This window comes from Podarcis bocagei (genome assembly GCF_964188305.1).
Source record: "Podarcis bocagei genome assembly, chromosome: 6".
Classification (NCBI taxonomy): domain Eukaryota; kingdom Metazoa; phylum Chordata; class Lepidosauria; order Squamata; family Lacertidae; genus Podarcis; species Podarcis bocagei.
Genome location: NC_138130.1, coordinates 49,846,525 through 49,872,433, shown reverse-complemented (window position 1 = coordinate 49,872,433; position 25,909 = coordinate 49,846,525). Strand labels below are relative to the sequence as shown.

The 25,909-nt window shown below is 40.5% G+C and overlaps 1 protein-coding gene across 1 annotated transcript in view; it reads left to right on the top strand.

Annotated features, from left to right (window-relative positions):
- Positions 1-25,909, top strand: part of EFHC2 (EF-hand domain containing 2) — a 55,572-nt gene that overhangs the window by 7,758 nt on the left and 21,905 nt on the right. Inside the window, exons 3-7 of the mRNA XM_081199198.1 lie at positions 4,818-4,968; positions 13,844-14,067; positions 21,020-21,271; positions 22,937-23,047; positions 23,351-23,489. Of these exons, the coding sequence (XP_081055324.1) occupies positions 4,818-4,968; positions 13,844-14,067; positions 21,020-21,271; positions 22,937-23,047; positions 23,351-23,489 (877 nt within the window). The remainder of the gene's footprint in view (positions 1-4,817; positions 4,969-13,843; positions 14,068-21,019; positions 21,272-22,936; positions 23,048-23,350; positions 23,490-25,909) is intronic.

Below are 25,909 nucleotides of genomic sequence, written 5' to 3'. Positions count from 1 at the left end.
TGCAATGCAGGAATCCTTTGCCCAACATTAAGAGTCTCATGCTCTACTGACTGAGCTATCCCACCAAAGAGATGGGCTGCAGGTAGAGGGGTCTGGATTGCAATTTACCTGCCAGATCTTGTGCTGTAGGCTTCTAGCATCTTTGAATCACCAGAATGCCATTCCTGAAATTCATTTTGTCTCTGATATTGTGGCTTATTTTCAGAATTCAGAGGTTGCTTTTCATCTCATAATTGTCACCTTCAGAGAGAAGCATCTGTCTACATAGAAAAACAATTCCGGAGAGTATTTGCCATGTTATTGGCTGCTGTTTTATGTCATTCCCTGGGCACTTGCCTAATTCCAAAGAGCCCTACACACCTCACCCTGCCTTGCAATATTTTACACAATGATTTATTCCAAGGAAAACAGAAAAATGAATGAATTCCAATTTCCCCAAAAGTTCTTTTTGTCCCATATAATTTATTTCAGCTTCGAATTTACCCCTCCAGTTTGTAAAGAAATCAGAGGTTGAAGAGAATTTGCTATTTCAGATAAACTGATTATGCAAACATAGTGGCATAAATTTGCTGTGACACTGACCCTGTGCTTTGTGAATGTGAAGTGCAGCAGCTGCTGGGCCACCCCATCCTGTGTACTAATATTAAGACACCTCTAGTCTTGGAAACAGAGCATAAATGAATAACTGCGCTGGGGTAGTGGAGCAGTCAAGAGCCTCAACTATGAACCTCACTTTAGTGTGAATGAATTTAGTGGATTTAGGCAAGCCACAATCTCTCAGCCTCAGCGCATAATCTCCAGGATGAGGGCAATAATAGTGATAGCCATTCCTATAGCATTTTTGTGGGGATTACTTAATGACAATTACAGTATTTTTTGCTCTATAAGACTCACTTTTTCCCTCCTAAAAAGTAAGGGGAAATGTGTGTGCGTCTTATGGAGCGAATGCAGGTTGCACAGAAGCCAGAACAGCAAGAGGGATTGCTGCTTTCACTGCGCAGCCATCCCTCTTGTTGTTATAGCTTCTGAGATTCAGAATATTTTTTTTCTTGTTTTCCTTCTCCAAAAACTAGGTGCGTCTTGTGGTCTGATGCATCTTATAGAGTGAAAAACACGGTGCTGCATTGAGACATCATATTCATGGTTTGAAGGAGGATTGGGAATGAGCTCTGTGCTCATCTGCTCCCTGTGGTTTGTCCAGGGTTGCTAACCAGGATCCAACTGTTTGCAATCCTGGCCTTGAGGGCTCACTTAGACAACCATGATTTGCTGTTAAATCCAAGCCAGGAAGGCTTCTGTTAAGCTATGCATACAAGGGGAGAAGGGAATGGGGAAAGGGAGATCACATGTGGAAAGTGCAAGACCTTGGGTGGAGTGCATGAATACTTATTTCTTATCCTCCAAATAATAGAGATGAGAGGCTTTGAACACTGAAAAAGTGTAATATGAGTGATGAATGTATTATTATTATTTATTGAATTTATATTGTTACATTTAGTAAATATTGTTATTAATGTGTTTTTAAAAACAAAAACAAAAAATGTTAAGTACTATAGGCATTGTGCTGTTATTCTTATGCCATCTAAAGGTACTTCCACTTCTGGGCTTGGTATTTTAGCATTGTAAATTTGTGGTTTATGAAGTAGTTATGCATTAAAAGAATTGTATCTCTTTGTCCCTCTTTTGTAGACTTCCTGAAAATTTAAAATGAAACTGAAGGAGAAGCGCGTGCTCATATTTCATTTTAATAATACATAAAATGGTGTGTTTAGTTTTTCCATTGTGTAATGCTTGCTACAAGGCTATAATGCTTGCAGCATGATCTACAAGCCAGTTCAGCCAACGTGCTTTGGATTTAAATCCTATCCTATCCTGTGAAAACCAGTGAGGCACAATCAGCATAAATCCAAATACAATTACTTAACTGGGCTTGGGATTAGGATGTTAAATAGTTAAGTTGCATATGGGACAATTCATGCTTGAAAATGTTCCTCGTAAAATTTGTTCATCAAATTATACTGTCCAAGCAAGCCAAACATAATGCATTTTCCAGAGTGCCCCACAGGACTTGGCTAATTTCCATTCTCTCTCCCCTCCACCCATCATCTCTACTTGATATACAACTTCTGTTAATTTTATTTAAAGAGAGAGAATAAACATTAACACAGAGACACTCCAAACACCAGGCAGCTGGTGATATTTTGTCGCAGAAGTTATATGCGTACATGAAATAGGAATATTGCAGAAGTTCAGAGATCGGAATCGGAAGGTATAATCTGCAACATTCAGTTCTTTGCTAATTTGAAAATTCTTCTTGCTGAGGCTTATGGTGGTTCCCTTTTGATATTTGTAATGTTAGCCATATAATCAGTGTTTAATTATCTATGCACAGCCTATCTAATTAGGAGATTAAATCTGCTCATTAAGTGCAAATTCAGACGAGACTTTACTCTGCATTAATAGCTTCTCTCACCCCCACAGCTGCTGTCACTCTATCTTGCTAGCAAGGCATACTTTGGCATTTTTTTGCAGTAAGCCATGCTACAGGATTTCATCTTTCCTGCAACATGGATATGTTTACTCAGAAGTAAATACTTCTGTGTTTAAAGGGATTTACTCCCCAGTAGGTGTCCATGCTTGGGGTCCCCTGTCTTAGGACTATATTAATAGATTTTCCAATGCACATTTTCAAAGCTGGAAAATAATCAGTGCTACACATCTCTGCAGCATCAGAGGAATCAGGCCTCACTGTGAAATTAACATCCCATAAACCTCCTGGGGAATTGCCAGAGTTCATACAGCACTATATTTATGTATCTCTGGCTTTTAGAAAGTTACTTTCCTACATTTATTTTTCAAAGCACAAATAGGAAGATGTAATGTTGATCACCATCCTTAGAGAGAATCGTCCACTCTTCTGTACCCTGATGCTGTCCTTTCTGGTCTGGATTCAGGAGTATATAGTAGATGCCAGTGGGGACTTTGAGGAGGGCTGCTTCTTGTGTGATATGTGTGGAGTTTCTTGACAAATAAAAAAATAAAATTACTGGAGGTTCTCTGCATACAGCCCCCCTCACAACTCATAACAGTATTATTGATTGAAATATTGGACTAATAATTCAGTAAATTTAATCAGAAAACAAATATCACTCTGGCTCACTCTAGGTTGCTGCTTTTCTTTTTGCTCACACCACTCCATTCTGGCTTTGTCCTTCTACCTGCCTTCTGACTAGCTGCAATTTGTGGGAGGGGCCTCATACATTTGCTGTCTCACACAGAGCCCCTTTCCATTGTTCCCCCTAATGGCCCATCACCCAGGTGATCACCTCATCAGGAAGCTAGCCTAGATTACTTTGTAACACTTGTTGGCTCCAGAAAAGATCTGATTTAGGAAGGACCATTAATCATGTAACTATAATAAATGCATTTTTCTTATAGCCTTCCCTTCCTCTCAAGAGAGCCCATGGTGGCTTAAAATAATAATAAAATGGCACACTAAAACAGTCTTAAAATTGCAATTAAAACCACACATCAGTAATATGTACAATAGCAGATTGTACAGGAAATATTTCTTAAGTTACAAAGGCTTGCAAAAACAACTAATAGTTTAGCTGATGCCTGAACAGAACTAATGTGTGTTCGTGTGTGTGTACGGAGTGTGTGTGTCAAAATAACATTATTTTGTAATTTCTATTTTGTAGCATTTCTGCACAACTTTCACATACTTGCCAATCTTTTTCACAATATGTGTTAGCTTGCAGACTGTTGTAATCCCACACATGTCTACTCAGAAGTAAGCTCCATTGAGTGGCATTGAGGCTAGGGATAGGAGAATCTGTGGCTTACCAGATGCTGTTGGATTCCCAGCTGCCTCAGCCAGCCTCTGAACAGTTGCGGGTTCCCCATCCCTCGTTTCAACTATTTTCTCAAGTGATATTCTCATGTCGTTTGTGCCATGTGTGAATGTTGTCAACGAGAGAAGCTGGGAAACAGTACTCGATTGTACACTGTTACAGGGATGTTGCAGAAATTGTCCAGATTTGCATCCATACACAAATGTGGGGCTTCTGCCCTGCAACTACCCACCTCCCCAATCTCATATGCTCAATCATGGGGAATTAATGAGTGGTTTTTGGCTCCACGAAACATACACATACACACAACATAATTAGTGTATGTTATGTTGATATTGTTGCTTCCAAACAACGTCACTGACTATGGCAACACATCACCCATACTCAGCCAACTCTTTAATTATGCAAAGTTAACAAAAGAAACTGGTTTGTGACCCTCCTCTTTTTGGGTGATAAATATAAGGCCTGATTAAATGTGATTTCTTACGTAATGAAAGTGTGATGAAAATGAGTAAATGTAAGTATGATGATCAGTACAAGAACACAGCATAATTCATTGCGGGGGGAAGGGATAAGGACCAGCAAAGCCCTGCTTTCACATACAGCATGGGAAAATAGAAGGGAAAAAATGAGTCTACACATTGGATGATGAGGTAGGGATTAGCACATCACTACACTCTAATCAATGCAAGTTTTACAAGTGTATTGGACTTCTCTAAGTAGAAAACAATTCAAATCACATGTGTGACAGGATGACTCACACTGCAGTCCTACACGCAGAATTTAATTGGACTGACTTCTGAGTAGACATATATAGGATTGCACTATCAGAGAAAGCTCAGATGTTGAAATCCAAATCTCTGTGCTTACATTTGCTCAATGCACTGCTTTGTTTAATTTACAGCTTCACATTACTTGTTTACAACCAGTGCTTGTTGATTTTAATTTGTGTTTTTTGTATAGGTATTGTCTTTTGATGCTTATTTTGATGAAGAAGTTCCTGACAAAAATCAAGAGCTGTACAGAATAAGACATTGTAAAATATATTTTTATCTGGAAGATGACACAATTCAGGTGGTTGAGCCCCAAGTGAAGAACAGTGGAATTCCACAAGGTATTTTTTAGTTACAAATGCTCTCCTTGAAGCATCCCTCTTCATAAACTGTAATCTTTGCCTGTCTGATACAGTTTGTTCTTTACATAGTATTATTATTGCTTACAAGCGGGAAACAGTTAAATGTTAAGAAGTTCAAGTTTAGGTTCAGCTACAACACAAGTTCCAGTGACTCAGGTTGAGGCCAGCTGTGAATCAGTAACCAGTTTGGTGTCTCCTAAACTTATTTGAATGAGATAGCATGGGCCACACATTTCATTCCCTTTTTTTGGAATCTTACCCAATCAGAACTGAGGCTCTTGATTGAAACTTTGCCAAAACCAAGGAGAGAGATTTATTTTTGTGTGTCTTTCCCAGTGGAGATATAAGGCTGCAATGTAGCGCTATGTTTCTTTCAGTGTAAGGATTTTCTGTGAGTGATGGAACCTTCTCTTCCCTCCGTGTACCCTCTACATTTGTTCCTGGGGTTTTCCCAACCCACAACAAAAGATTTTGGGGATGATGCAGTGGGAGGAGGGGTGGATTTTTGTCACACTAATGGGAATCCTTGTACTGGCTTCCACTAGTGTAGGGATTGAGATGAATACGGCCCCTTGTGCTATGGTTTGGCATCAACTCTAGGTGAGAGAGATGTCACCTTCAGCCTCTCTCTGTTCTCGTAGGAAACATTTAGGCAAAAAATAAAACATAACCATATGAAGTAAACTAGTTCCAACTGCAAAGTCAACGTGGGACAGAAATGTGTGTAACCTTGATCAGGACTAAACCACCGGGCAGAAAGAAAGCTTCAAATAGTAGTTCAGAACTACTGAGGATGCAAGATTCTGGACTGAAGGGGAGAATGATCACCTTGAAAGATAAATTCAAATCTCTATTACCTTCCCAAAGACAGAATGCATAACATAGTGGTAACAAGAAAGCGTCTGTGTTCAGGGATTTGACTGAATGGAGAAATTTTTGCATACGTATACTGTTTATTCTTGTTAACTGAACACTGGCTGGCTAATGTTTTCTGATATGGAAGGGTTATATCTATCCCTTAGGGTTAACGTGAGTTTCTGGTGTAGTCCAGATCCCACAATCCAGAGCACAGCTCAGAAGCGGCTGGCCAAGTTCTCCAAGGTCAGCCAGTGGAACAGGAGAAAGACGCAGCCTGCTGGCGGGCTTCCCTAAGGCCAGCTGGATAGGAAAGGAAAGTGCAGTCAGGCACATAAGGCCTTGGTCACATCCTCCAGCTTCAATGAATCACTGATTGTCTCAGGGCATCGGATGTTCCCAAATACTTTAGAAACTTGGCACTGTGTATACTCATGGTCTGGTTATCCTAGCTGGAAGAGGGCGATAGGGCATAAAGGCTGTTGGGTGAACAGGAAACATGTTCCAAAGAAATTGTTGTTCCACTCTTTAGGAACTACTACTTCTCAGTGAATTTAGGTAGGGAATATAGCCGCCACTGACCTTGAGCTAGATGTTCTCTGCAAAATGTTCTGCAGTTTATTGTCAGGATGTATCTAAAGCCACAGATTGAAAACTGTGTTTGTGGTGTAGTGGGTTAAGAGTTTAGGGCTATAACTTTTTGCCTAATTTGGCACTGAGAGCACTGAAAATTGCTGGAGGAGATACAGATGCAATGAAATAATTACTGGAAGAATTGTGAAAAGATGCAGACTTGATGTGTATAACAAGCATTAAAAGTAAGGTTGCCTCTAATGCTCGGATTTTGCTTATGGATGAAATTGTTTATGGGGTCCAGAGTTTTGTTCATCTGCTGCATATTATACACCAGCATTTTCCCTGTTTGACCTGCTGTCAGTATTGTATAGTAATCAGTCACGTCTCTATTGACATCATGTTTCTGGGTCAAAACATTGCCCCTCTCCATCTTTGCCTATTAGCACCAGTATATTTCCTTGCAGATTCAAGTGTATGCAATTTAATAGAGAAGAAATGCATGAGTATTTTAAAAAAATATATGTTTTAAGGATTTATCCTTGTAAGATCCACCATTAATAATTGGTTCCATTAAGGCTGTGATTTTCTATTTTTCTATTTTATATTTTGTACATTGTTTGTTGGACAGCCTACCATAATAAGTACTTTGCTTTGATTTACTAACTGGTTCATCCATCCGTGTATATATAGTGGCAGCTGTAGGTTGCTCTAGAACTGCAGTCCTTTATTCATTCAGTTGTTGTGGAGAGTCCAGGCAGTGCCATTGCTGTTAATTTCTGAATTCTTTTCTCATTCTTTTCTGATTTTTGTTGGTTTTTCTGATGCACTACTGCCTTCTGGCAGGAGATATAGAAACATCAAGTCAAAGACAAATAGACTGAAAAACAGTTTCTATCCAAGAGCTGTGGCCTTTTTGAATGCTGTAACTCGATAGTGTGACATGGGAGTTTGATGGGTGTGGTGTGGGTGTGGCTGGAATGTGGTTTGTTTGGTTGTTGTTGTTGTTTTGCTTTTGATGTTTTAAGGGATGGCATCCAATTTCGTTGCACTTTGTACAATGTTGCACTGTGTAATGACAATAAAGAATCTATTCTATTCTATTCTATTCTATGAGCATGATTGCTACTTTAGCCCATCCTGTGCAAGAGCACTGTTGAGGTACCTTGTGGGAGGAGTGCCTTGTTGATTGCACGATTGGTAATGCTCCAGCATTTCTATTTGCAGTACTGCTACCTGTTCTGTAACAGTCTTCCTGTTACCTTTTAATAAAGAGTTTTGCCACTTAATGTATTCCTGTGATCCTGTGCAGCCACGGTCTCTTTGGGCACTGCTGAATACAGTAGGACTTACTTACGCATACACATGCATAGGAATGGGCTGTAAAAGCGGCTTGAAGGAGCATGAGTCAGACATAACAGGCAAGGAGAGAGCCATCCAGTGCCAAGGGGGACATCCCCACATGTGTACTATTGCTTATTTGAGAACGGAGGTACAGTGGGATGGTAAGAAGGCAGTATTGCTTACTAGACAGTTATTTTATAATCCGTGGGACTTAGTTCCAAGTAAACATAGGGAAAGCTAGCCAGAACACCAGTGATTTTAATTGGTGTTTAGCTAAATTTGGAGGAAGAACATCTGCTTCAGAAATTTATAGGTTACACAAAGCACCACACTGCACTGTGCACCTTCTTAAAAATTGTTCATCCAAAGGGAAAGTATTGATTTGCAGCCTTGCTGCGAGGACATCACCAAACAATTGGGTCTGAATTGTGTTGAGTCCCCTGCTCTTCCCTGGAGCCAGAAGAGCCAGAACGATCCCCTTTGCTTATCCTGGCTCCTTTGCTGCAAAGCAGTTCTTGGAAAAATGTGATGCAGAGTGTAGAAGTGTAGAACAGCATTCTGCTACTAAATGTTAAAAATAGTTTAAAAGAATACTCAGAAAGTGCTCCATTCCTTTTTAGCAGAAGGCATTTTCTCCTTTCTTTGCTATGTGGCTGGCCACTTCAGGTTTTAATAACACTCGAATTCCCCTTCCAGATGATTGCAGACTCGCAACACCCCAACAGTGTTAAATGGAGTAGTAGGGATGGAACCATAGTGTACCCAGTCATAAGACAAGAATTATGATATCATGAAATTGATAGTTGAAAGACCTCACAGTCTGCGATCAGATGTATGAATTTCTCTGAGAAACAGCAGACAGATTTTAATCATGTTGATTGAGACACAGTAGAACGATAGCATTTTGTACTAGATTAAGTTTTCTTGTTTTTATATTTTACGATCTCACGATACTAAGTCTGTCAGTTGTAAAGATCTTCGGATACCTTTGAATTTCAGATGTGAATTCAGGTGTGAATTCTATTGATATGGTGATATTCAGAACATAATTCATTGGCCTTGGGCAATAGTTTCTGATTTACGCAAGGTAAAATGTAAAATGTTAATTGGTTTTCCCCTGGTTCAGAGGGGGGAGTAAAGTTTGCAATAAATCTCACAGTCTCAGATGCAGAGCTCAAATACAGTCTGCAAGCTGTGAGTGGGAGAGGAGAGGGGTTTTTTTTTGCTTAAGTTTTTCCTGTTTTAATCGTGTAATGTGTACTGTTTAATGTTTTGCTTATGGAGTTCTCTCAAAATAGAGGACAAAACTTTTCAGGAGTTCACAACTGAAAAGTGCTGTCTGATATCACTGAGGCGAGTTTGGCAGGGCTATCTATTTGTTTTTCTGCTTTGAAATGCAGAGTTGCCTTGAACAACTAGCTCAGTCTGAGTTTTATTTTGGTGTGCGATAGGCAGAAGTGGAAGAGGGGGGTTGATTTCCCCTCAGGCTCACAAGCTGGAAGTTTGCTTGTTTTAGTCTGTGTCTGCAACTAGGGAGGAGATGTGTAAGGCCTTCGACAGGGCATCAATCTCACTCTAATGGGACTGATGATGACTGGCTGGAATTGGGCCAGATTCAGCTACCAGACGTTTCTGGACTGGCTAGTTCCAGGTAACAGCTCAAATGGTTTCAGTTTCAGACCATGTTAAAGAGCTGGTGTCATCATCCACACTCGGCTCAGCAAGGAGCAGGTGCTACTCCCACTCCCAGAGGGGAGAATGATTGCCCTGAGGGGTGTTGCAGTTTGATTAGCTGGTGATGTTGTCGGTGGTTGACAATGTTTATTTAAAGCCTGCGCCAAGTAGATCTTGGGGTACCCAACAGGCGGGATAAGCTTGTACAAGCTGTGTTTTCTGGGCTTAAGCTGGATGCTTAGTGTTTCCCATTTCCTGAGGTGAATTTCAGAAGGAGCTGACTTGTGTTTTGCATAACTACATGGTTTTGCCTACATGGTGGTGTTTAGTGGCAGTTAGTTTAGTGGCAGTGAGTTCCACAGATGCCGTGTAGATGGTAGCTGGTTTGCTCCAACAGCAGTCTAGTAATGCTGGTTAGCCTGAAGTCAGTTTCCTGCAGAGTTGAAAGCAGGAGTGTTTCGTATCCCTCTGGAGCAGTATGGGATGCAAGTGTGCAAGCTGTGCAGTCAAGTTTTGAGTACAGTGCCCATAGCTGTTAAATCTCCAGGAACATAGGGAGTGATGTCTGTTATTTACTGAGGGGGTTCTTGCTCTGTGGACTCGGTATTCTGGGAGGAGAATTCCCAGAAGGGGAGCAATTTTCTCTGTGATCAATCTTCTTAGGCTAGTGAAGAAGCCAAGAGGTGTTCATCTCTTTTCCCAAAAGGCAGAGTCCATTTTCTCCCAAACATGAAGGGAGGAGGGAAGTCAGAGAGAAAGAGATGGAAAGATGGCGTTCTGTGTATCACAAGTTTCTATGTTTGCCTCACTAGGAAGTGGTAGTATGGCAGAGAAGCTAGCAATTCTAAAGTAACAGGAAAAGTAGCTGTGAAAAGGTTGCGCAAGTGTTTTCATTGTTCTTTGACCATGGGCTGTGAACAGGTATCTTTGGCGGTGTCTCTGAGGTTCTTTGGAGCCAGGTAGTTGTTCCTCATTGTCAATGTCAGGAAGTTTGACCTGCAACTGTGTGTGCAGCCAGTGATGTCGAGACTGAGGCGGATAGCTCAGAGCCACTGGATTCTGAGCTGTATCATTCTGGTATTGGAAGTTTGCTGTATATTTCTCAATAGAGTAGACCAGATTAATTTACTTTGTTAGGGTCTTGAGTAGGGTTTGTAAGTACTCGTATTGTAGTAGCCTGGAGGGGGCTGGAACATGTTTTTGTTATTTATAGTTACTGTCTTAAGTGGTCATCCTCAAGACCCGAGGAGCTGAAGTGCTTTGTATAAAGTGACTGGTCCTGCTTGCCTGACTGGGAGTCAGTGTCTAGTATGGAGTTTCAGTTTGGTGATTCCTTGGTGTGGTGGACGTCCAGGAAGCAAACTGATTGGTGCTGGTGTGTAACCAAATCTTAGTTTTTCAGAGACATGCTGGATTGGTTAAAATGTTGGGGTTTTGCAGTGCGTGATGTGTTAGTACTCCTTACATGGTCATGGTCTCTATTGTTTCTGTAAAAATGAGAGGGGGGGGTTGATATTCTCTCTCTCTCTCTCTGTGAGAATCATTTGTTCCAGAAACAGAAGAAGTTTCAAGAAGCAGCAGAAGGCTGAGATTGTTTCGCCTGTGCAAGGACAGTTTCTGTGGGAACTGTTCTTTGGATAGGTGCAGTGTGATAGGAAATGCTGATAACAATAATTCTGTGTAACTTGTTGTGAGTCTCTTGCTTGCGCCTTGCGGTGAGAGAAACAGAGAGAGAGTCTTGGACTCTTGTTGGACTCTAAGCATGCCTTGACCACGGCAGTGGTGAATGCCTGTATATATTTGCTACCAATACGCTTTTGTGCCTGTCAAGTAAACCTTCTACACTTTACTGAATCTTTCTGATGTCCATGAGTGTTTATTTCCTACTTCAACCCTGAAGACACTTCCAAGGAAGGAGCTGCATTGAGATGTAACTCTCCTGAGTATGGATACTGGCACACACAGGCAGCGAAAGTGATGCCGGACTCAGTCCTTCTGAATCATCCACCAGAACTTGATGAATTGATCCAACAATCACTAAGTCTAGCATCCCAAAATCCTTTTTCCAACACATGTAAAAGAAACAAAGAAGTGTGGAATTCACCAATAAATGCTATCAAATATCTTGTATAGTGTCTGCCCCATGACTAACTGTTCTAAGGCACAGTCATTTAGTGTCTCTAGAATATTTACCACTCTGTCCTGACTGGAACACACATGTACCCAGTCTGTGTGAGGGTAATTGAAGTCACCTGTTACTGCAGCATTTCCTCTTTTGGATGCCTCCCTGATTTCATTCTCCATCTCAATATCACTCTGAGTGTTTTGGTCAAGGGGTGATAGCACACCACCAGTACTAAATTAATCTTGGGGGGCTGCATCACCAACCACAGTGATTTTATGGAGGAGTTTTCCCCTTTGGGGATTTTTAGCTTGTTGGACTCTATATTGTCTTTTGATGTACAGACCAACACTTATTGCCTGTCTGTCCTCTTCCTGTAGAGTTTGTATCCACAGACAAGATGTCCCACCATTCTCTTCATTCCCCCACTATATAAAAACTGTATTCTACGACCAAGCATTCCAGTTCATCCATCTTGGCTTGGAGGCTTCTAGCATTAGCATATATACACTTACATATAGTATATCTCTCCAAATGTCTTCGGTGCTTGCGTTTTAGGCTATTGAGCTTTGGCCTCTCTGAATTGCTAACACATGCCCTGTAATCTGAATGCCTAGTTCTATCCCTCCGCCATTTAAACTATCATAAAGTTTTCCATCTTCTTTCTAAACCACACCCTCCTCAGCTCTTGTTGGCTTTCCCCCTGCAAGCAGTTTAAAAGCTGCCCTGCCACCTTTGTGATTATTCATTGTGTTCTTCATATTTTCTCATTATTCCGAAACCTTCGTCTCCTTGGCAAAAACCATGAAAGCTTTGTTTTGATATTATTATCAATTTTAAGTGTTGGAGGTTTATAGAAAAACTTAATGGATAGTTCTCCCTGACAAGCGAGAGGGCCTTTTCAGTTAAGCTCCTCATCTGTAGAATTCTTTTCCCAGCGAAGTCCACCCAGCACCTTGGCTGACATATTTTTGGTGCCAAATTTAAAAAAATCACATTTTCCCCTGTGGTTTTTGATAGACTGTGATAATGATGTTGCAGTCAGTATGCTGTGAAAGCTTCCAGCGGCTTTTTCAGAGTGGGATTGCCATGTATAATTTTTCTGTATTGGCATGTGTTTTTGTATGAATGTGTCAATAGTACTGTAATGTATTTATGTTTTTGGTTTTTAAATATGCTGTATGTTGCTGGAGACCAAATAAATAAATAAATAAATAAATAAATGCTCCTAAATACTCTTACAAAATTATATCTTTCATAATCATTATGATGACTTATTCCCCCTGTTGACTCTCTTCTCTGCCACTGCCCTGAATCTCCTCCCCACTCACTGCAATGCTAATATTTCAGACACAGGGCCACTTTTTCAGGGCTTGGAGTTATTCAAATATCAAGCTGTAAAACCACTTCTAGTTGCATGTGGATGGTTGCATTTTATCTATGTGTGTATTCAGTTATTGGATTTATAACACGCCTTTCTACTCTTAAAAGGCAGCTCACAATACTATCTGAAAAATTCAGTTTAATGCAGTTTAAAATCAAACTATACCTTTACAAGCTAAACTAAAAACATAGCACAGCACCACTGTACATCAGGCAGATTAAGCACTCTGGTAGAAGGCAAACCAAATGGTTGCCTAAATGAAAACTTATGAACTTGGCGATAGAATGTCATAGGAGGTGGGGCCAGATGAGTCTCTTGAGGCAGGGAGTTCCACTGACCAGGAGCAGCTACAGAGAATGTAAAAGAAACACGCTGCACAAAGAAAAACAGCATGTTAATAATGAACCTAGGCTAAATTCTCTGATATGTTAATTTTATATGTTTTTCCTTTTTTAAGATGGAGAAGTATTCAAATATGTGATACTGTTTGAATTTTCTGATGAAGCCTGAAAGAGATTCAGCAATTGATTCTGTCAAATGTATAAACTGGTCTGGTGATTTTGGGAGTTAGAATTAATTTCTTTTATTTGGCTGTGACTACTGTTAGCTTTTGGTTCACAGTTCATTTCTTAGGAATGCAGACTGATAGATTTCAGTAAAAGTACATATTTATAATATGTTGGAATACAAGTATTAAGAGAATATCATTTTTTCTTATCTCTTTAAAGTGCTATAACTTTATGATTTTTAAAAAACTGTTTTGTTTTCTGCTTTTAGAATTATTATTCTTTTGGGGGTCTCAATTTTTCATATCAGTAACAGTATTTTCCATATCAAGTAACTTTAGTGTAATGTTAGAGGTTGGAATATATGATATTAACTGCATTTCATCTTCAATACAGGAACAATTCTTCGGCGTCATCGGGTTCCACTTCCGCCTCCTAATGAAGATCAGTTCTATACTGTAGATAATTTCAACATCGATACAGATCTAATCTTTTATGGTCGAAGATATAGGATTATAGACTGTGATCAATTCACCAAAAACTTTTTGAGGAAAATGGGAGTCAGATTGAACTGTCCAGTAAAGTGTCCAGATGATCCCTATACCAAAGAACGTCAGAAGGTTAGCTCTAGCAGTGCTGGTTAAGTACATGCTTGGTTGCATTGCCCAAATAATCGGAATGTTTTTTTATAGCATGCTTATGATAAAACCCCTTCTCGTACAAGTGACAGGATGCTGTCAGTGGCTCCAGGCTGGTTGCCCAGGAAAGTATAAAGACAAGGAAAAGCTTCTTACCTTACCATACTTTTTTATTTCAATCTTTACAGAGAGAGGCTATAGAACCCAGTCTCTTGGATAATGTTGTTGTCCTGAGTGAATCTCTACCCCCCCGTCTCTCCCACTTCCTCATTCATCATTCTCATCATCTCCTCTACGGGTGCTGCTACATGCCCTCTGTCTTTGAGCTCTTTACTTTCCTACTTTTAAGGCTTGCCAGGTTCTGGGAGATGGAGGGTCTGGAATAACAGCATGTCAGCTGGGTATTTTTCTGGATCTCCCATAATTTCCCAGCTTTCCCCCTCATCTGCCTCTGAGCTGCTACAGTGGTACCTCTAGTTATGGACTTAATTCGTTCTGGAGGTCCGTTCTTAACCTGAAACTATTCTTAACTAGAGGCGTGTTTTCGCTAATGGGGGCTCTTGCTGCCGTTCTGATCCTGGGGCAAAGTTATCAACTCGAGGTAACTCTTCCAGGTTAGTGGAGTTTGTAACCTGAAGCCTTTGTAAGGCGTTTGTAACTCGAGGTACCACTGTACTTCCCTCAAACCCCTGTTGTAAATCTGTACTCTCTTCCTCCTCCTTGGGAGGGCCAGGATGGGGAGGTGGTCTCCATCATTCCTCCTCTGCCCAGTCCCTGACACCAGGGGATTTCAAATTCAGAGTTGTTAACATTGTGAATTTATTTTATTTTAGAAGAAAAACAAATCCAGAATGTGCCGGTTAAGGTAAAAAGCTTATCTGAACTGGCCACATAATGTAATAATTGCACACTCCCATGCCTATTTATTCAGACGTTAGATTCATTGTATTCAATGGAGCTTACGCCTCCCAGGAAGCAGTAAGTAGTATGGTGGGGCAGAGCTGCAGAGCCATCCTCCTGACACCATCGTCACTGCTACTGGAGGGTACTGGGATGGGGTAGGATGGCAGTGGAGTTGAGTGAGCCGCTGAATTGAGTCTGCCAGTGCATCCATGCAGCCCTGGCCTCAGCATCATCTAGGCAAGCTACAGTGATGCTTGTGCTGGGAAGGCTCTGCCCCATCACACAGGCCACTGCTGATCCCAGATAACTGTGCATAAGATTTCAGCCTAAAACTGTTGAGCATATTTCTCGACTTGAATTCTGTTCTCTTCATAATGGAGAGCAGAAGATGGAAGCAAAATAGCACACAATTTGTGTCTGCATAGTGTTATATTTACCATTGATGTAAAATCCAGTGTTTTCAATACATCCGGTGATGAATCAGACTGTTAAAATCTGGTTTCCTTCTTTCATTTTGTTTTGTGCATAGCGTACTACTGTAATCGGTAGACATTAGTGGCTATTGTGAAATCCGGTGCATTTATGTAGTATACTGCTGTCATATGTAAATAAATATTGAACAGCAGATTAGTGAAAACTGTAAAAGTAGAAAAGAAAATGCTTATAATTATTTTTTAACACTGCAGTTCTGTGTACGTACCTGGGAATAAACTCCATTGAACACAATGAGGCTTCCTTCTGAGTTGAACTTCACAATCCTGTACAGTACATGTTATGTGAAATTGTTTTTCTTTGAATTTATTTATTTAAAATGTATATACCATATTCCCTGCTATGAACTTGTCATCCAAAATGGTGTTTAATGAACAGTAAACCCAAAGCTCCCTGAAAAAGCAATATGATTTGTTACTTTAATCAATTTATTGCTCTGGTCAAAGGCACACACACACAGACCCTATTCCCCATCTTTTTGAGACCTTTCAACCAATGATCAAAAAGGTTTTTGCAGTTTATTATTTAAGCTCCCCAGAGCCTTTGCAGAACTGGTTATGTATACAGATCAGTGCTATTTGAGCTGAAAATCTTGATTAATTCAGTAATAAATGTGACTAGTTGACATATAGGTGTTCTCATCTCATGTTCGCATAAATACCATCTGCAGAAAAGATTTCTAGTAGAGATGAATTCTAAAAAAAATAATCTTGAATGTTTACTGATGTCTAATGCCTACTTGTCTATAATACCATTATATGGCAAGGGTAGCCTTGTCAGATAAACAGTCATTTAGAATATAGTAACCCATATGGTTGAACTGATGGAGATTTAATGTGGGCTCATAAGATCTGGATTCATTGGCCTTAAGTGCTGGAGAAATGATGGGCTGTTGGCAGGATGGTGGGGCTAAGAGACTGGAGCTCTGGGTAGGCAATGAGGCTAAGGAGGGGACACTGAATAAGGAGGGGACACAGGAGGTAGGGAACTGAAAGACAGTCCAGTGGCAGAGTGGGTAAAAGGATGAGGACCTAGTAGGCAACCCTTGGCCTTAGAAGCAGAAACCTAAGGGAAGGATGGATGGAAGCAAAATGGGGTTGCAGTAAGGGGGGCCCCAAGGAAATGAGGTTGCTGAAAGATCCCATCCAGTTCCCAGGGATAGGAATTGTTGTGTTCTGTTCACATGGGATAGAGTAGGGATTGATGAATAAGAAATCTAGGGAGATGAGTGAGATTAAAGGTGCAAGTCAAGTAGCTGAAGGAAGAATGGGCTGATAAGCGCAATACGAAAAAAGGAGAGATGAGGAAAGGTCGCATGTCATGGCTGAAAACCACTCATTTCACAAATGCGCTAGTTGATCCTGCAGGATCCCTATAAGGAATCCGAGGGCCTGTGAAACTGAGGGAAAGGATACCTAAATTCCGTGGATTGGAGTATGGGACTAAAGATGGAGCCTGAAGGGGAAATAAAAAGGAATTTAGCAAGCAGACACCAAAGGAAGAACAATGATGATGAAAAGGGTGAAGAGGGACATAGGAAATGGGCGTCAAGGGAAGAGGAGTAAGAGATAATGGAGTGGAGGAAAGAGGAGATTGGAACAGGAGAAAGTTCAGGATACAGAGCTGAAGTAATAAGAAGTGAGATATTGTTGAGAGGAGGAGGGAAAGAGATTCTTTGGTAACAGCTAGACAACACATGGTTGGGAAAATTGAACAATTTATGAAGAGGTACATATAGAAGCAGAGAGCTAAGGAAATAATTGTGGGGAAATGGGTTGTAGAGACGCGGGCAAGAAGCAGCTGGAATTTTTCCTACTGTTTCTGCAACTCGCTTGTGACCAAAGGTTGAGTAGCTGTGATGTCAGAGAATATTCTCATATATTCTTATTCCTGAGTGGACAGATTAAGTCATGGAATGTTGAAAATCAGGGTAGCATCCGCCAGGAAAAGTAGATAGTCATTGAGTGTTGTGGAAAAGCATACCTAGGTTCTAGGGTGCAAAAACCAGAAAGGCAGTATAAAGTTGTTATGAAGATGTGAGCTAGATTTTACTTACTGATGCAAAATTAGCTGCTGAGTGTAGGCCTTCAGGTCTCTAAAATAAATTTAAAAATTGCAAAAAAGCCCCCAGTATATGAAACTTTTGCTTTGTCCATCTATATATCCCTTGTAGTACAATTCCAGTTCAATTGTTTTCCTGCTGATCCCACTGAATGTTTTGGTAGACATTTTGTTTTGCTGAATGAGGGTGTAATGTATTCATAGCAAGTTTGTTTTAAAGCCTGGGAGAGAAACATAGTGATAAATAAATACTCCAGAGAGAGATTAAGTAGAATAAATCTCCTGATCTGTCATATATTGGCCAAGCTTAACCTGCCTTCTACATTTTACTGATGACCTTCAGTGTCATTTGTCAGAAACCTAGCTGTAGTCTAAAACATTAGCATGAACATGCACAATTATTATAGTTCCAATTTGTAATATATTTTGGGATGGCAACAATCTAACTTTTGAATGGCAACCTTCTGAATGGCAAATTCTTTTGTGATCATAGTTTAAGCATATTGATACTAGTAACGTTTAGATGCATTTAAAGCCACTTTCTGTGGTATTGTTTGTCCTGTCTTATGCCAGCATTACAGTTCTTTTGCAGGATGACATGAGGCAAAAGGAATCAGAAACTGTAGGAAGAGGGTGGTGATCCTTTGTCCTTTGCGAACTGCAAATTTTGATAAATAAACAAAAATCTTTTGCATTGCAAATGACAATAAATATTGCCTTAATTGGATTACACTGCAATCTCCTGTATGTCTCTTTACTTCTGAGTAAGACATGTAGGTAGTTATTAGTAGACATGTATGGAATTGCATTGTTAATCTTCCTCCCTTATCCATTCCTCTGTCTCTAAAAGGAATTGTGATGGAACTGTTTTTAGTTGAACTGCATATAACAACTGCTAGGGAAGCTATATTTCTATTTATATTGCCATTGTTATTTATTTACCATACTTGGTGTTTTAGCTGGCATGTAAAATAACTGACTGGGAATGTATATCTTAAGCCCAGCTAAATTGGGCAAATCTAACTGTGATCTATTCTCCAGGAGGACTGCTGCGTCAGTCCATGGCAGATTTAGAGAATTGTTCATCTCTCTGTTGTTATAATAATGCACTGTAGAATATAACTCCTTCAACAGTATATTTCACTGATAAGTGAGTGGCGCCTGTAGTATCTTTTAGCTCTGTGTGTTGGCATTTACACTCCACTTTTCTTGAAAACTAAACTTAAAGTTGTTATCAATAAAACAGGCCAGTTACAAAGAACAATCCCCCCCAAAAGACAACATAAAAATTAGCCACAGAAGAAAGACATGAAAAGCATAGTAGCAGTCAATAACACTGATGTGGTGTGGTGTTTAGAGTGTTAGACTAGGATCTGGGAGGCTCCGATTCAAATCCCCATTTCACCATGATGCTCACTGGGTGAACTTGTCCCAGTGATCATCTCTCAGCCTAAACTACCTTACAGAGTTGTTAGGAGGATGAAATGGGGTGGGGGTAAAAGCCATGCATCATGCCAACTTGAAGGGAAAAGTGGAGATGTACATGTAGCAATGAACAACGAAATAAACACATAATGGGAAACTTGCTCTGTGTGTCCCCACCAAATGAAGTGAGGGAAAGGGTCTTCTCAATGGTGGCACCCTAGATTCACCTTCTTTATAGGTTGTCCCCCCCCACCAAGTGAACACCTACCACATTGTTACTTTTTATGTCTTCATCTCTTTGTATCTTGTGAAATATTTGTTTAACAGCAATATCGGTTTGTTATGGTCATCTATAATACAAGGTATAATGATTTATCTGTCTGTGAAATTCAAAGTCCCTGCACTCTGTATACTCATTCCCTTTAGCAGCAGCATGTACTTTTAGGTCCCTAGGCCCTGTGAGAAACTTTCCTCAGAGTACTGACATCTTCTAGGTTATTACTTGCATCATGCTTTTATTCCATCTTTCCTTCAAGGAGCATAGGCTGGTTGACCTGGAATTTGTCCCACTTTTGCTTCACGACAACTTTGTGCAGTGGGTTAGAGTTAGACAGAGAGATAGTGACTTGTCCAAGGCCACCCACTAAGTTTCATGGCTGAGCAAAAAGATTTCAGTTCAGCTCCTCCTGGCCAAAGTCCAGAGCTCTTATTTACTACACTGCTTTGGCTATTAGCCTGCTATATCCACAGCTCTCCTACCACTTACGTCCTTCCCAACTAAACTAAATTCTCTCTTTCCTCACAGCTGTTGCATTAGTTTTTAATGTTTTATGATGATTACTTTTCGAGTTTGCAACATCAAGGCAGATTAACCAGTGGCTGGGACCCATGTGTTGATAGGGAGGCAAAAAGATCTCCTTTTCCATCCCTTCTTATCTTGGATCCCTGCTTCCTCCTCCACTTCTTTCCCAGTCTTCCTCTTGCCCCTTCTGCATTTTGCTTCTGTGATGTCACAATATCAGCAGTAAGTGTTCTAAAGAAATTAGAAGGTGGAGGTAGTTCTCTTTGCTTTGTGCTTCCTTCATTCTTCCTTTCCTCTGCCCCCAATTCACCCAGGTTTATTTCATTGTAATTTGCAGGTAAAAGTTCAGCCTTCTGAAAGTACACAAGCTTATTCTGATGCTACTCGTACAATGCCTAGGGCAGGGGTAGGCAATGTGGTAACCTTCAGGTGTTTTGGATTACAACTCTCATCCCTGGTGTTGACCATGCTGGCTGAGGCTGATGGGAGTTGTAGTCCACAGCTTCTGGAGGGCACCACATGGACTTCCCATAGGCTGTTTTGTCTCATCACTAGGATGTTCCAGCTCCGAACATGAACAATTTCTTCTTCACATATTTTCTTTCCCAGCCCCTCCACCCACCACTCCTGACTCTCCTTTGTCCTTATCTCTGCCATCTCCATATCATGCTCTCCCTGATCTAACAAGTTAAGTTAATAATTTTAAAGAATACTAACAGGTCCCCTTTGAGAACAGAAACACCCCCCAGTTAATTAATAAGGACTGAACAGTTTAGTTTATTGTTTAGTATTGTTTTATATGGGGAGGACAAACTTCAGGAAGAAAAAAAGCCATACCTTTTACCCCTTCCACAGGTAATTACATAGATAAAAATAAAAAGTCGCCTGGTGGTAAGTTAGTCATAGAAGTATTGCTATTTACTGAGGGTTTTCAGTTTTATAAATTGATGTTAAAAGTGGATTTCAAGTACCTCACTTTACGGAAACTGTTTTAATGGTGAAAGTGCTATTCAAAGCGCATATATTCTACCTGCTCTAACCCAATTGACATATACCCCAGCATTGTGAAAATCCTGAATGACTTGTCACAAGGGGCAACAGAGAGTGGGCGTTCCTGACTCTAACCCTTGTGGCTCCTGTAAGGAATACATTTTTAAAAGCTGCTGAAATGTTTAGAAATAATGCTTATTATGAAAACTAGATGTTTCTGTACATAAGAAAAGCTTTCACCTCTTCTCTCCTGACCTGCAGTTGATAGATAGTATGAAACCTTTACGTCCATATGAGCGCTTTGATACACTTCAACAATTTCTGGAGCATGACGGACACGTTTTACGTTTTTATGGTGTTTGGGATGACACTGAAAGCATGTTTGGGGATGTCCGAGAAGTGGTGCTACATTATTTTTTGGCCGATGACACCATTGAAATAAAAGAAGTGATACCACTGAATTCAGGTCGGGATGCTGTGCCTTTATTCCTCAATAGGAAGAAGCTACCCAAGGTAAATTATATATATATATCTGAAAACTATGGGTGGTAGTCATTATTCATTTGTTTCCTAAGATGACTGGGGTGTATTAGGTGCCAACTACCCACCTGTGGTCCATGTTCTATTCATTTCCATGGGAGAAGAACATGAGAAGAGCGGTGCTGAATCAGGCCAAAGGTCCATTGGGTCCAGCACCCTGCTATCCATAGTGACTAATCAGTTGCCCTGAGTAAAAGTCAAGACCACTTTTGCAGGGAGGCTAAGAGTTTCCCCCCATGTTGGAAAGTTCTACTTTAGGAAGGGCCATAGTTCAGTGGTAGAGCATCTACTTTACATGCAGAAAGTCCTAGGTTCAATCCCCAGCATCTCTGAGTAGACCTGGTAGGGACCCCTGCCTGAAATCCTGGAGAGGAACTGCTAGTCACTATTTATAGTACTGAGGTGGGTGGACCAATGATTTGACTCAGTATAAGGTAGTTTCTAATCTGTTCCCAGAGGTGGACTTAGGGGAGCGAGACTGGTTTGGTTGCACTGCCTTCGGGGCACTGCAGGAGGAGCCTCTGCTATGATGTAGAATGGGATGCAAGTGGTGACACTAAATTTTGACTTTGCGCAAAACTCTTAGTGGCTTAATTCATAATTCAGAAATATCCTTTATGACCTGTTAGTTCTGTTGCCTGCATAGCAACAGCCGCAGATCTCACCCATCTCTTCCTTTATCATGCTTGGCCTTTGATGTCAGTGGTAATACCATAGTGGATTCAGAAGCTCACGCATATCATTATATTCAGCATGGCCAGGGCATGGTCTGAAGGCACTTGAGGCTCCCACCTTGCTTATTTTAAACAGGTTTAGCTCTATTCAGTACCTGGATAGGTAAGGTAAAGGTAAAGGACCCCTGGACTCTGGGGTTGCGGAGCTCATCTCGCTTTTCAGGCCAAGGGAGCAGGCGTTTGTCTGCAGACAGTTTTTCTGAGTCATGTGGCCAGCATGACTAAGCCGCTTCTGGCGCAACGGAACACTGTGACGGAAACCAGAGCGCACTGAAACGCCATTTACCTTCCCACTGCAGCGATACCTATTTATCTACCTGTACTGGCGTGCTTTTGAACTGCTAGGTTGGCAGGAGCTGGGACAGAGCAACGGGAGCTCACCCCGTCGCGGGGATTTGAATCTCCAACCTTCTGATTGGCAAGCCCATGAGGCTCAGTGGTTTAGAAGGGGAAACCACATTATGCCACCTTAGGTTGTAAGAGAAAGCAGAAATGTAAGAAAATAAATAAGATAATATAACTATAAGAAAATATAGAAATGTATAATATAAATATATAAAAATAAAATATATAGAAATATATAGAAATATAAGGAAATAAATAAGATAATAGTGATATGGAATAAGAGTGCAGATCATAGCTCAGTGGTATATGTGTTGCAGGCAGAAGGTTTCAAGTTCACTTTCTTGCATCTCCAGCTGAAAGTATCAGTGGCAGGTGATGCAAAAGACCTCTGCTTGAGTAGGCAGTGCTGTGCCAGGTGGACAGGTAGCCTGACCTGGCATTAGGTGACCTCCTCGTATTTTGTAGAGCCTCAGGTACCAGATAATGCAGGATATTCTTTTACGTTGCCCTGATAGTTACAGATATTAACAGCCTATTCCTCTCCCTCCCTGGCCCCCAGTATGGTCCAATTGGACTGTACCAGCCTGGTACAATCACAGATCGGACAGTCCTGAATGTGTTTGGAGGATTAGTAGGAAATAAAGGCCGTTACATTCTGGACAATCGTAAGGTAAGCTAGTTTCTGTAATTATACTTTACAGAATGCAACTTCATTTGTTTCTGATCTCCACGTATGTGCTATGTGAAGCAAGGAAGATTCCTTTTTAAAAAAATGCACACCACAAAATCCAATGTTTCTGTTTCTGTTTCTGTATTATAGCATTTGTTGGAATGAAGGTGGTGGTGGTGGTGAAATAAAACATTTTGTTATACTCACCTCTTTTATGTTATGCCAAGTTTCCACTCCCCCAAAAAGCTTTCATTTCAATGTGAGATTCATATAGACTTTTGTATTTTTCCTTCCCATTGCTAGACAGGAGCAGTGCACCAGGAATTTTATAAAGACTGTGACCTGAGCATAGGGTCAGTAATCAATGTTTGGGGAAGAAAGATAGTTCTCTGCGATTGTGATGAATTTACCAAAGAATATTATAGGACAAAGTATGGAGTCAGTAAGTAACAGTACTGATACTTTTATGTACTAATTTTGAACTGTGGATTTACATGGAGTGGCTATTTTTTTTTTGGGGGGGTGTCTTTTTGGGGGGGGGTAAAAATATTTTTGAGTAGTTTTGTATTCTTAGGACAGGTTTAGGTTTGAAATATACGTAAACAATATATTTATTAAGAAACAAAAATGTAGATTATGCCCAGTGAAGGAATAATGGAATTCCTGCAGTTTTGGCTGCCTTAGTTGCTTTAGCAAATGAAACAGCTCCACTTGTACAATGCAGATATGGGCCCACCATTTAAATGGATGGAGAAGACCTTACTAGTCTTACCACTGATGATACCAGCTGCTAGATTAGAACAGAAGGGTGTTATCCAGAACCATTAAAAGCAGTGAGTGGTATTCAACAACATTTTACTCAGAGTAGACATATGGAAATGAATGGACCTAACTTGGTCATGTCCATTTATTTCAGTGGCTCTACTTTGTGTAAAAATTAGTTGAATTCCACTCAGTGGTATTACATTTCTTTCATTGGAATCTGGACCAGTCCCTTGTATTGAGGCACTGTATTGAGTAATAACATACACAGAGAGAATTTGGACCAACAAAGCGTTTTAAAATATGCTAGGGGAAAAAATATTAATTATGTTGAACTGACTGTGTGTTTTAGGGATCATAGCCACCTCATACATTATTTCGTGTGGTGACCAAGTTTTTAACGGCTCACATGAGGACTGTTTGTGTGAGCCAGAGTAACAGGAGGAAAGAAGAGAGCTTGAAAGATGGACTTTCTTGGTCTCACAAGCGCCAGCCAGAGTTTCTTGCTCTGCGGATCAGTTGTACATATATGACCTCTTTTTCATTTACCATCCCCCTTGGCAATTCTCTAACCTGATTGCTACTCTCAACCATCTCTTTACGCCAGGCATTTGTGACTGATCTGAGCAAGCTTACGTATTTATGACTTCTGTTCTGAACAAAGCCTTTTGTGGGCAGGCAGCAGTTCTTGCGCCCTTCACACTTGCTGTCGGCCACACCACACACACAGGGCCTGCCCCGATCGATAGCTTTGAAACAACATAAAAATTAGTTTTAATGATATGTGTACGTCCCTGCCCTGGGGGACCATTTGGCGAAGGGTGGATCATAAATATACGCAACAAGAAATAAATAACTCGTTGGGGACAGGAGGAAGAGCAGAATCTGCACTGTGCTCACCTCTGGACAGATTATGTCAGGGTACAAAAGATATTATGTAAATAGCCAGTTACATAATTAGCCCACCACGGGGTTATGGGAAGGGGCCATAGCTCAGTTTTAGAGCACCTGGTTTGCCTGCGGAAGGTTCCAGGTTTAACCTCTGTCATCTCTAGTTAAAAGGTCAGTTAGAAGGTGATGGGAAAGTCCTCTGCCAGTCAAAGAAGACAATACTGGGCTAGATTACAAATAGCATAAGGCAGCTTCCTATGCACCCTCATGATTAGAGGCTTCTAGTGAATTCCAGGTGACAGGGGAAACCTCTGGAACACAACTGAACTCTAGGCAGATGTTATTACATTTCCCCACAAAATCTGGGGCTGCGTGGATTCCCCTCGAGGCATAATTTCCCAACAACTCTATTTTTAATGCACTATAAATTGGAGTAATCTTTTAAAGCCAATGTTTATGTATTTGCATGTGATGGATATATTGGAAGTTTTGCTTTCTTTTTTTGGCAAAATGCCATGCATTATCTCTCTGACAAGAAATTACTTGAGTTCAAAAACAAAAATTTCTCCACTCACCAAAAGACGACAGATGTGTTCAGCACAGAGATATATATTAACTAATCTTTTTAAAGCTGTTCTCTGTCACATTCTTTTAAAAACATCACTGCTTAGAGAAAATAACAAGTTGATTGTACTATTGTGAAATCCTAATTATCACAGATTGCACTAAATCTACTGGCATTTCTGTTGTCTTTTGCTGCTATATTTTCATTACTTTAGAAAATGTCATGGTAACTTTACAGTTTGAGGGGGAAAATATTTCTCTGCTGACTTCACCCCTAATCAGTTTCTGAATATATTGCTGATTGGAACTACAGTTCTAAACATAATTCCTTGAATGTAAGTCTCATTGAAACCAATGGAACTTACTTCCGAGTAAATATAGTTAAATCTGCATATAATGCAGTTTTTCTTATGCAGTAATTTTACCTAGATTGCTCCTATCTATTTGTGGTAAATTATTTATATAAGTTAACCCAGCAATTATTTCAGGATTAGATTGACATAAGTTTCGACATTGATTACTTAGGCGAGGAAGTAGATGACATACTGGACCACATCAGTGAGGCTGGGGGGGGGGGGGTCTTGTCGTCTGGACAGCCCAGGACCTCCATACACTCTGCCCAGGTTTGCACCCTGGAGAGATAAC